Source organism: Pinus tabuliformis, chromosome 7 (assembly GCF_031772625.1).
Source record: "Pinus tabuliformis cultivar Carrire ecotype Pingquan chromosome 7, CPIR1, whole genome shotgun sequence".
In the NCBI taxonomy this organism is placed as follows: Eukaryota; Viridiplantae; Streptophyta; class Pinopsida; order Pinales; family Pinaceae; genus Pinus; species Pinus tabuliformis.
The window spans coordinates 238,712,803-238,725,131 of record NC_142293.1 but is presented as its reverse complement, the minus strand read 5'-3'; the positions used below and the strand labels follow the sequence as shown (position 1 = coordinate 238,725,131).

At 35.8% G+C, this 12,329-nt stretch overlaps 2 protein-coding genes across 2 annotated transcripts; both read left to right on the top strand.

The window, feature by feature from the left end:
* The first annotated feature begins 3,212 nt into the window (after positions 1-3,212).
* On the top strand, positions 3,213-4,473 carry LOC149246743 (uncharacterized). The gene has a single exon (XM_089455746.1). It carries the CDS (start codon positions 3,242-3,244, stop codon positions 4,433-4,435), a length of 1,194 nt encoding a protein of 397 aa, XP_089311872.1. The 5' UTR covers positions 3,213-3,241; the 3' UTR covers positions 4,436-4,473.
* Positions 4,474-8,744: 4,271 nt separating this feature from the next.
* LOC149246742 (uncharacterized) lies at positions 8,745-10,654 on the top strand. Its single transcript, XM_089455745.1, has 2 exons — positions 8,745-9,172; positions 9,354-10,654. The coding sequence occupies exon 2, from the start codon at positions 9,390-9,392 to the stop codon at positions 10,560-10,562; it is 1,173 nt and encodes a 390-aa protein (XP_089311871.1). The 5' UTR covers positions 8,745-9,172; positions 9,354-9,389; the 3' UTR covers positions 10,563-10,654.
* Positions 10,655-12,329: the final 1,675 nt, after the last annotated feature.

Here is a 12,329-nt window from a genome sequence, read left to right as displayed (position 1 = left end):
TGAAGAAACTGTAATAACTATTGTGAGAAAGTTATATCTTCTTCTCCCCCCGCAATGGGATCATGACCGATAATTATGTTGTTTCCTGTTTGAAAGCTCCATACTAAGTTTTTAAGAAAAAATTGTTCAATCTTACGGAAGCTCCTCCAGATGGCTGATCCATTGGCAGATCCTATCGATCTTTTCCTATACCAATAAGAAATATCTCTGTTGCCCATGTACTTCATTCTTATGGACTTACTCCATATACTATCCCCTAAAACACCTCTCCATAAAGATTTACATAGCAGAGCCAGACCAAACTTCCGGAGGTTCATGATTCCCCATCCCCCCATCTTCTTTGGAAGAGTAAGGTTTGATAGTTTAGACAGGTGAAATTTCCTTCTTTCATTGTTTCCCCCCCCATATAAAATTTGTTGTTAATCTGTTTAGTTTATGGATAACACTTGCCGGAATATAAAATAAATGGGCCCAATATACCATTAGTTGGGCCAACACAGATTGTGCTAAAATCATCCTCCCAGCCATTGAAAGGCATTTATATTCCCATCCTGCTATTCTCTTGAAGTACCGGTCATGGATCCACATCCAGTCTGTACTTGTATATCCCGATGGTTTAAGATGATACCCCAAGTATTTCATGCCTTCTTTTAAAGGTTTCACTTCAATATTATAGAGCTGGACCAGATATTCAATATTTTCCATATTCACATCCCCATGATAGGACGCAGACTTGCCATCATTTATAAGTAGACCTGTAGCTCTTTGAAATTTTTCCAAAATTCCATGCAGACAGTTCCAGGAATTTCGGCAGAGCATTGCAAAAATCAAGATGTCATCAACAAATAAGTTATGAGAAAAAGATTCCCCTGCTGATTTTTAGTGGCCGACATCTTTCCTCCCTGACAGCTCTTTTTATATGGAGGCTTAATGAGTCCATTACTAGAATGAACAGAAGGGGAGATAGAGAGCACCCCTGTCTTAGACCTCTGGCAGCAGAGAAGAATGAGGATGGGATTCCGTTAATTAGAATCGCATAGCTGACATTTTCCACGCATGCCATAATCCAATTAGTGCATTGATTATTTAGGCCAATTTTGATAAGAAGGCACCTTAGAAATCCCCAATCGAGGCAATCATAGGCCTTCTTAAGGTCTATTTTCAGGATGGTCGCCTCAATTTTTTTTTGTGTGTAGAGAGTGCAAACATTCTTGAGTTATTGCAACAGCATCCAGAATGTTCCTTCCTTTGAGGAAACCATGTTGTTCCTGAGTCAAAGAGTTTGATAAAATGTCTCTTATTCTTCCTGATATGATTTTGGAAATAATTTTATATATGGTATTACAAAGAGAAATGGGTCTGAAGTCTGAGAAAGAGAGAGAATCCTTTTTTTTTGGGATTAAGGTAATGAAAGTAGAGGAGATAATATGGTTTATTTTGCCCGAAGTCCTGGATTCCTCTACCATACCCAGAAGGTCTTGTTTTATGAGGTCGAAGAAATGAATGAAAAAGTCAATCGTCCAGCCATCCGGGCCCAGACTTTTGTCTTTTTTAAAAGACTTCATGACCGCCAAGAGTTCCTCCTCTGTGACATTGGCAAACAACAGATCATTTTGTTCCTCATCAAACATGGATGGAAAAGGGTCTATACCCCAGAGAATATCCTCAATCCCGCTGTCCCGGTTCCTTTTGTATGATTTCTGAAAAAACTTAATAGCCTCTTTTGTGATTTCTTCCTGAGTCTGCAACAGGTTGCCCTCCTCATCTTTTATCTCCCATATTGTATTTATTTCACGTCTTTTATTTGCATGTCTGTGAAAGAATTTCGTGTTCCTGTCACCCTCTTTTAACCAAATCACTCTGCTTTTCAGTCTCCAAGTAGCTTCTTCAATGGCCAGGAGGTTATGTCTTTTTCTTTCTAGTTCCCTTATCCAGAAACGCAAATCCAGCGGAATTTTGTTATGAGTCAATCTCCCCGCAATCCAATCAAGTTCCCTATTTATATCTTGTAGAGCAATCCTATTAGTATGCTTTTTGTATTATTGTCATTCTTTAACACTTTTCCTGAGGGATACCAGACGGCATAGGAATGACTGTGCATGAGAGGATTGGTCTTGAGGAGAAAAAGATAGCCAAGATTCCTGAACAAATTTATTAAAATCAGCATCCTCCAACCACACTTTGTTGAACTTGAAGGGAATCCCCTTCCTGTGGTTCTGAGATATCCATTGAAGGGAAATAGGTCTATGATCAGAGATGAAACTTGTTAGAATATTTGAGATAGGTATCCCCAATCGGTCCATCAATCTGTCATGGATTAGGAAACGATCAAGTCTTTTTGCAAGGTATGCATTCTCAGATCTCCCATTATCCCAAGTAGGGGCCAACTTAGATAGACAAAAATTACTTAATTTTTCCATCAAATTACATTTCTATAGTTAACTTACAGCATCACCAACTTACTTTTTACCTATATTACAACTTAAAATGATTATTATTATCTCAATAAAACCTTTATAATCTTTTTAAACTAAATCAAAAATCTTGATGATTAATTATTTAAAAATTTAAAAACACAACCACAAAAAGTTTAAGGCTAACTACTCAACATCATGATTCGATAGGCGTCCCTAAAGCTATGATGTCCATTACAAAGCTTCTCTAGCCGTGAAGATGTATGTGCCCCGCTACCTAAAAAGCAAACCTTTTGAATTAAAGCAGGCTGCATTTCTGTTTTATTGTCATCCAGTCAATTTTATAGGTGATTATCATTTGGCTTTTACTTTGAATTTGTGCTATAAATTCTATACCAAGTAAAATGGTCGACAAAGAAATTATTGCAATACTCGGAAGATTTTGTTTTGTTCCCTAAATTTCAGCTGAATGAAATGGCAGCAAGAGGCGCACCAATATGCCACTGGAGTTGGGTGTGAATGAATACATCAGCGAAAAGGTGGTGCACAGGCAAACGTTTAATACAGACTGGTATGGGTTTTAAGATGAAGTAATATATTTCCATACATATACAGCCATAGATGAAAGCAGCCTCTCAGCTAGGAAGAGCAAAATCATCATACATAAATATATATTGTTCATGTTGCAGAAAATTTTATTTGTTGATGGTTAGTGAATACATCGCAATTTATTCATTTGTAATGACAATAATCTATTTTTAAGATGACCGCCCAGCCAGTTACTAATTGTTTGCTTTTTGTAGTGTAGAAAGAGTGCAGTGATAAAAATGGGAAGGTCCGCTGAAGTAATGGAGGGATCAGCCTCAGCCTTCCACCACTGTAGAAGGAATCGTGAATATCCCTCGTTTTCTTCTGCACTTCTTGAAGAAATTTCGCGGTCGACTGAGAACTGCTCCGTGAAAGATGAGAAAATCAATCGCAGAAGGCGGGAGACGAAATTCAGCAGGGACTCGAGCCTTGAAGCCCCCACCTGCAAATCGCCACATTCAGCGACAGAAGGGCCAGGGATAGAGATTGGCATTTTAAAATACTTCCACGGCTATGTTGATCACACTAGTCGAGCTGAGGGTACAAAGGCAGCGGTGGTGGATAAGAAGAAGCCAGATAGACACCAGGTCGAGCAGACTCGTGCGAGTAAAGTGAAGCAGCCAATGTCTCCCGGAAGAAGGTTCGCGAACTTTCTCAATTCCCTGTTCACGGGCAAGAGGAAATCGAAGCATGTCACTGCTGATCATGACCATGGCTCCGGGTCTGCGAAATGTCAAAGCGAATATAAATATGGGGAAAAGGAGAAAGCAGGGGCTAGGAAACATAATTCTGGGCAATTTAATTCTGTTTCAGTCTGTTCCATGTCGTCCATGACTAGTAACTGCACATCGACAGCTTCCACGACTCCTACTTCCAGTTCATCGAGGCTGCATCACTACCAGGTCTACAGTTCGAATCCCAGCAATGTCAGCAAAATTGGGCATACCATGAAGAGGTATGATGAATTTTCGTTTACAGATCATGCTTCTTCATGTCATGATCCCAAGCAGCTTCAGTCTTCTTTTGTGAATCCAAAGAATGATAACCGCAGGAATGTCAAATTTTATCCAGCCAGTACAATATTGGACCAGTATGCTCGACCCTGTGCAGAGAAGGACTTGAACAGAGTAGATAATTATAACAAGCATAGCCTGCCTTTTTCCAGCAAACACCTGAGGCGAGTTCAGTTTTCAGAAAAGGGTACGATTCCCTCTGAGTATTTACTATGTCACCAGGATCGGAAATATTCCAAGAAATTTGTCGAAAGGCAGGAGGATGAAAACGGTGATTTTTCAGGCAGTGATTCGAGTTCTGATCTGTTTGAGTTGCAGAGTTTGAAAGTAGTGGACATCGATATTTACTCAAGAGAACTCCCTGTTTACGAAACCACTAATTTGGAGACCAATAGAGCTATTGCCAAAGGATTACTGTAATGCCTGAGGGCTGCACCCTGCGAGCAATCGTTTGTTTTACCTACTTTGTTTTGTTCCTAATTTAATCTTTAGTTTTGACTGTTCTGCATCATTAAAATGTGTAAAATTAAAGCGAGTCAAACTACTTGAAGTTATGTTAATGTGATTTTTCTGATCAATACGTTCCAATTCTATATCAGATTACATCCATCGCATTTTTTAACAAACGACTATGTCAACCCAAATTCTATTTCTTTGAAATTTCTGTAAACATGCAATTCATCCAACCATCTAATAACTCTATGTCATGCTTCCCTTCCCTATTTTCTCATGTGAAAATGACTAAAACCATTTTCTCATGTGAAAATGACTAAAACCAAAATGACCAAAGATGAAAAGAATGGAGTTGAAAATGATTAAAACCAAAATGATTATATATGGAAAAAATGGAGTATAAATTGTGGCATTGGTATTTATGCTATGTGAAAATGACTAAAACCAAAATGACCAAAGATGAAAAAAATGGAGTTGAAAATGATTAAAACCAAAATGACTATACATGGAAAAAATGGAGTATAAATTGTGGCATTGGTATTTATGCTATGTGAAAATGACTAAAACCAAAATGACCAAAGATGAAAAGAATGGAGTTGAAAATGATTAAAACCAAAATGACTATACATGGAAAAAATGGAGTATAAATTGTGGCATTGGTATTTATGCTATGTGAAAATGACTAAAACCAAAATGACCAAAGATGAAAAGAATGGAGTTGAAAATGATTAAAACCAAAATGACCAAAGATGGAAAGAATGGAGTATAAATTGTGGCATTGGCATTTATGCTATGTCTAGGTGGAACCAAAACTAATTCAAAGATCACAAATATCTAAAAACCTAAAATCAAGTTTCATAGAAAACAAATAATTTTCATTTTGTCATTCAAAATTTTTAATACAATTCAAAAAATACTTTCTTATATATCAAAGTAAATGTTGCAAAGGGCATTTTACATGTCTAAATGTCGGAATATATAATACAACAATAAGAATGCGAAATGTATATATATATATATATATATATATATATATATATATATATATATATATGTTTTTTAAGAAGTACAAATAGGCATAAATGCATGAGTGTCATTCCACTAATATACTTCACAACAAAGAAAGCAACTCAAGTATTTCTATGCCCATAGAGGTGGTGTTAATAGATATATTTTTTTGAAAACAACTATGTAGAGAAGAGCTTAATATGCCTTAAAATTAGAGGCTTTCCTATTGGCTTTGTATTAATCATTAATATTTTTCAAAATACAAAATAATGAAACCCAAGGAATAGGAATGGCTTAAGAATACTATGATATATATTGATTTAGTCAACTTTATTAAAAACAGATTTATGGTTGTAGTTCATTATATATTCATATCCAGCCATGCTAACCATGAATGAACTCTTTAATCTCTAACACCTACAAATTTAAAATTGAATTGAATTTGGATTTATCGGTAATGAAATTGATCGAAGAGGAGGTTGGAGGGAAGATGAATTATTTTAGGTTTTTTTTTTTGGTGAAAAAACAATGCCTAATGCATGTTGGTGCACCTCATGCCACTATAGTAGAAAATGTACCATGGAATCATTGTTGATTCCATAATTGCATAGTATGTAATCAACGTTTAACTATTGCTTACTTGTAAAGACCATACATTATTGAGGGAAGGGACCGCCCCCATTAATTTACATTTAATGTTTCTAATCAACAATAGATTCTTAATTATCACTAGAAAAGTAACAATCCTCCCTAGCAATATCATAAAACACATGGAAAATGACTAAGTAATATCAAATTCTAGATTAGGATATTTGTGAAAATTTTGGTAAACATGCAGTTCACCCAACCATCTAATAACTCTATGTAATGCTTGGACAACATATTTCCCTTCCATAATGTCTCTTACAATTCCCTATAAGGTGATACGAGTTAAAACCAATATTACCAATGATGGAAAGAACACGTTGGTCACTACAAAGTGTAGCATTGACATTTATGTTATATCTAAAATGGATCCAAAACCAATCCAAAGATCACAAATATCTAAAAGCTTAAGAACAACTACTGGAGAAAAAAATAGTTTCATTTGGTCATTCAAAATTTTTAACACATATCCTTAGGCAATTCAAAAAATTACTTCCCTATATATGATGGTAAATGCCCATACATGTGGCAATTTTTACCAAAGTGTAAAAGGGATTCCGTATGTTTAAATTCCCATTGAAGAATGTATGATACAACAATAAGAGTGTTAAATGCAATTTTGGCATTATGTGCAACTCTTTTATAGAAGTACAGATATCTAAGGCATGTATGCCTCAATGTTACTCCACTTGCACAAACCAACCCTTAAAGCACCTGCGTAATTTCCTCCTACAACACCTATCTTTAAAACAACTCTCCCATGCCTTAGACACTTGCCAAGCCCCATGTCTGAACTCTTTCAAGATTAGTGTGCACATTACTCCATGAACACACCAAACTTAGGCCACCTACCCAAGTTTAGTAAACCCTAATTTTTCTTTCTCTTTTGAGTTATACCTTAGATCCTATTGCTAAATATAATTGCCTTGATCAGATGATCCACTTTTCCTAAGTTCATCACAATGTCCACTTTAAATAAGAATCATGAAAAATCTTCCCTTCATTAAAAAATGTGTCCACCAACTGCAAGATAAAGTGGATCTATGACCTTCATGATGCTCAGTTTATTGTTGGGTACTTCCATACAATTCCTTGAAAATTTCTAAGGAAATTTAGTCGATGTCTTTTCCATCGATGGTTATGCCAATCCCATTGTTTTACATTGTCTTTCTCAAAACACTAAAACCATGACACAGTTTCCCACCCTAATTCATGGGTTACATCTAAAACTAAACCTAATGGAATCCTATCCAATGTGGTCTTCATGGCACTCTAAATCCACAAACTATGAAACATTCAACTACTTGTTAGGATATTTAGACACTTATGATATAATTAAGTTCAACTTGGTCTAATATATCCTCAGGTAAAATTGTATTTCTTTAGTATGCATGAGTTGCATTGTAATGCTACGTTCATGATATGTTCTAGACATAGAGCGATTTGATGACTTAGATTCTCCTTTATATCAATGACTATTATTTTGTGGCTTAACACTTGATTGGTCCATGATCTCTATTTAAAGAGCATGGAGGATCATTGCTAAAGATCGATTGTGATGAACTATTTTGTACAAATTTTATTTTGCATTAATAAATTTCCTCAAGTGGCCATGATGGCTAGGGAAATGGACTATTTCTCTCTTAGAGGGTTTTAACCATGTAAAAATACGGGTATTATGATCCTTGATTTGGATGTGTGAGTGATAACTGAAGGTGTTTGTCTTGTATGGAATACTTTGTTTTCCCAAACACTACTTGGGTCCACATTCTCATCAAAATGTGTCAATTGTATAAGTCACTACAAGTTATCTTATGCACCCGCTTTGAGTAGGTCACATCATGTAGGAACTTAGTGTTTTACCCATCATGAGACTTTACCAAATCATTCATATCTAGTGCTTCCTACTTCTCCCTGGCAGGGCCACCCCATGCTTGCATCGTCTAGCCTTGCAACTTGTCCATTACAACTTAGTGTTTGCTTAGACCACCTAAACAATTGAGTAAGGGCACCCATTGTTTGTGCCAATGCAAGGGTGTTACATTATGTGTGTTGAGAAATGCCTACCAAAGCACTACTAAGAACACTATTCTTGACTATGGTTAGAATTTCAAAATTAGACAACTTGTCAAATTTAATAGTTTTATCAACTCTAATGTTTATTTTCACAATTTTAAAGGAGAATGTTAATAATTTACATGAATATTTCCTTGTATTTCCCAGAATGTATAATTATATTTGATAGACAAATAACTCTATAATAGACAACTTTTCTTTCAAATTGCATCTCTATAATTAACTTACACCATCCCTAACTTACTTCTACCTATATTACATTTTAAAATAACCATTATTATACCAATAAAACATTTATGGTATTTTTAAACTAACTCAAAATCTTGATGAATAATTATTTACAAATGTAAAAACAGAACTACATAAAGTTTAAGCCTAAATAGTCAACATCATGATTCAATAGGCGTCCCTAAAGCTATGATACCCATTACAAAGCTTGTCTACCATGAAGATGTATGTGCCCGCTACCTAAAAAGCAAACCTTTCCGCTACCTAAAAAGCAAACCTTTTGAAAATAAAGCAGCCTGCATTTTTGTTTTATTGTAATCCAGTCAATTTTATTGGTGATTACCATTTGGCCTTTAGCTTTGAATTTGTGCATTAAAATCTATAACAAGTAAATTCCTCCGCAACAAAGTTATTGCAATACTCGGCAGATTTTGTTTTGTTCCCCCAATATCAGCTTTAATGAAATGGCAGGAAGAGGCGCAGCAATATGCCACTGGAGTCGGGTGTGAATGGATATGTCAGCGAAAAAGCAGTGCACAGGCAAAGGAGGTTGTTGGTATGGGTTTTAGGATTGAAGTAATATATTTTCATTGAAATGGGTAGGTTTGAGGTATCAGGAATTGGTAGAGTTGAGGTATCATCGTTTAGATGGAGTGAGATTTTGATGGTACAATCTGTGAATTTCCAGAAGTTTCAACATGTACAGCCATAGATGAAAACATCCTGTCAACCAGGAAGAAGAAAGAAGTGAGGAGAGCAAAATCATCATGCATAAATATAGTTCATGTTGCAATTTATTTTGGTAGAAAAATCTAGATTTGTTGATGGTTAATGAATATATTGTAGTGTTCATTCTTATCTTTAAGATCAGACCATCCCAGATACAAATACTGATTACTAATTGTTTGCTTTTTGTATTATCTGAAAGAGTGCGGTGATAAAAGTGGGAAGGTCCACTGAACTAATGGAGGGATCAGCCTCGGCCTTCCACCACTGTAGAAGAAATCGTGAATATCCCTCGTTTTCTTCTGCACTTCTTGAAGAAATTTCGCGGTCGACTGAGAACTGCACCGTGAAAGATGAGAAAATCAATCGCAGAAGGCGAGAGACGAAATTCAGTAGGGACTCGAGCCTTGAAGCCCCCACCTGTAAATCGCCACATTCAGCGAGAGAAGGGCCAGGGATAGAGATTGGCATTTTAAAATACTTCCACGGCTATGTGGATCACACTAGTCGAGCTGAGGGTACAAAGGCAGCGGTGGTGGATAAGAAGAAGCCAGATAGACACCAGGTCGAGCAGATTCGTGCGAGTAAAGTGAAGCAGCCAATGTCTCCCGGAAGAAGGTTCGCGAACTTTCTCAATTCCCTGTTCACGGGCAAGAGGAAATCGAAGCGTGTCACTGCTGATCATGACCATGGCTCCGGGTCTGCAAAATGTCAAAGCGAATATAAATATGGGGAAAAGGAGAAAGCAGGGGCTGGGAAACATAATTCTGGTCAATTTAATTCTGTTTCAGTCTGTTCCATGTCCTCCATGACTAGTAACTGCACATCGACAGCTTCCACGACTCCTACTTCCAGTTCATCGAGGCTGCATCACTACCAGGTCTACAGTTCGAATCCCGGCAATGTCAGCAAAATTGGGCATACCATGAAGAGGTATGATGAATTTTCATTTACAGACCATACTTCTTCATGTCATGATCCCAAGCAGCTTCAGTCTTCTTTTGTGAATCCAAAGAATGATAAGCGCAGGCATGTCAAATTTTATCCAACCAGTACAATATTGGACCAGTATGCTCGGCCCTGTGCAGAGAAGGACTTGAACAGAGTGGAGAATTATGACAAACATAGCCTGCCATTTCCCAGCAAACACCTGAGGCGAGTTCAGTTTTCAGAAAAGGGTATGATTCCCTCTGAGTATTTACTACATCACCAGAAGCAAAAATTCTCTGATAAATTTGTCCAAAGGAAGGAGGATGAAAATGGTGATTATTCAGGCAGTGATTCGAGTTCTGATCTATTTGAGCTGCAGAGCTTGAAAGCAGTGGACATCGATATCTACTCAAGAGAACTCCCTGTTTACGAAACCACTAATTTGGAGACCAATAGAGCTATTGCCAAAGGATTACTGTAATGCCTCCGGGCTGCGAGAATCGTTTGTTTTACCTATTCTGTTTTGTTCCTAATTTAATCTTGGTTCTGACTGTTCTGCATCATTAAAATGTGAAAAATTAAAGTGTGTCATACTCCTTGAAGTTATGTTACTGTGATTTTTAAATGCTCCCCTTCCCAAAATGAAGTGCAAGTGTTTGGTGGTAATTGATGGACAATATCTGAAAAAAATTGCAGAGAACATAATTGGCCATCCTCAGAGGACAATTCTTTGTCATAACCAGAAACACTTTTTTGCTCAGCTGAAAAGAGGATTGCTTTATTTTGAATCAACTAAATTAAACTTACATATTTAAAAAGAAACCATTAAAATTTATGACAGTTAACTTAAATATCTATCACTCAAATTTACATTTTTTTTCTCTGTCCGGTTCACGTTTTTTTTTTTTGGGACATAAAATACATTTAAAAAAACCAAAAAAGAATTCTTCAAATTTCTTTAATTTTTTCTTAACCTGTCTGGTTTGCATTTTTAAAATTTAATTAATTATAAAATACATTTAAAAAACTAAAGAATTAAATACATTAAAAAAATCTTCAAATTTCAATTATAAAATACATTTAAAAATAAAAATAAAACTAGCATTTACGCCCTGAGGTGCAAATGGTACACCTATAGTGTTTTGGCTTGTTATACCCTTTCAATATATACAATAACATTTAAAATAAAAGAGTTTCTAGTGTCTCACTATAGGTCCAAGATTCACTAGTTGAATAGGCTTAGAGGTCCACTTGTCGAACGAGCTCACAAATCAGGTATCTCTTCAAAGGTCTAGCGTACGAGGGGTCTGACTATGCCGGATGTCATTGTGTCATGTCCTCTCTTCCAATGCCAAGAAAGGATTCACTAGTTGAATAGGCTTAGAGGTCCACTAGTCGAACGAGCTCACAAATCAGGTATCTCTTCAAAGGTCTAGCGTGTCGAGGGGTCTGACTATGCGGGATGTCATTGTGTCATGTCCTCTCTTCCAATGCCAAGAAAGGAAATAAAGATGGATAGTAAAAGGTGAAAAAAATGGTGGTCATCAGATATGGAAGATATTCAATCTAATATAAGAACAAGTGGTGAGGTAGTAGTGCAGTTAGAGTTTGGATTACCCCATTGTTTAGTGTGATCACTTTAAATAGTAATAAATACAAACAACCTATTTGGGCAACAAATCATTTAAAGTTGCATAGAGTATTCAAAATGTTGCAATATGTGATTTGTGTTAATGTGAAAATTAAATCCCATCATAATAGTTAAACCAATCAAAAATTAAATATATAAATTTAAAATATTCAATAATTTTTTTTTTCCTTTACATAAAAATGAGATTAATATATAATTTTACAAAACTTCAAAAAAAATGTTTCAAAAAATTAGTAATTAATAGAAATTCAAGAAGCATTCACTTTATGTTCATGGTGTTTTCGATAAATGGTGGGTGATTAGGTGTGTTGTTAAAAAGGCATTGTTAGGTGTTAAATCATTGGTTCAATTCCTTGCCCTACTTAGCAATTCATTTGTGCACTTTTTTCGAAAAGTTATTTATATCTATTTAACTTTTTCACATTATATTAATGATGTAAAAGCTTAGTTTGTTTATTATTTTGTCTATACATCCAAAATCTTATTGAAAATTTTGAGAATAGTAAATTTTGTAATCTATGAACTATGAATGCCCTATGGTTTTCGAAGGCCTTGAATCCATTGCTTTAGAAAGTGCATTTTAAGCAACAAAAATTC

What these genes read in the sequence shown, in the direction of transcription:
- LOC149246743 (XM_089455746.1), top strand. Translation starts at nt 3,242, where the DNA reads ATGGGAAGGTCCGCTGAAGTAATGGAGGGATCAGCCTCAGCCTTCCAC.
- LOC149246742 (XM_089455745.1), top strand. Translation starts at nt 9,390, where the DNA reads ATGGAGGGATCAGCCTCGGCCTTCCACCACTGTAGAAGAAATCGTGAA.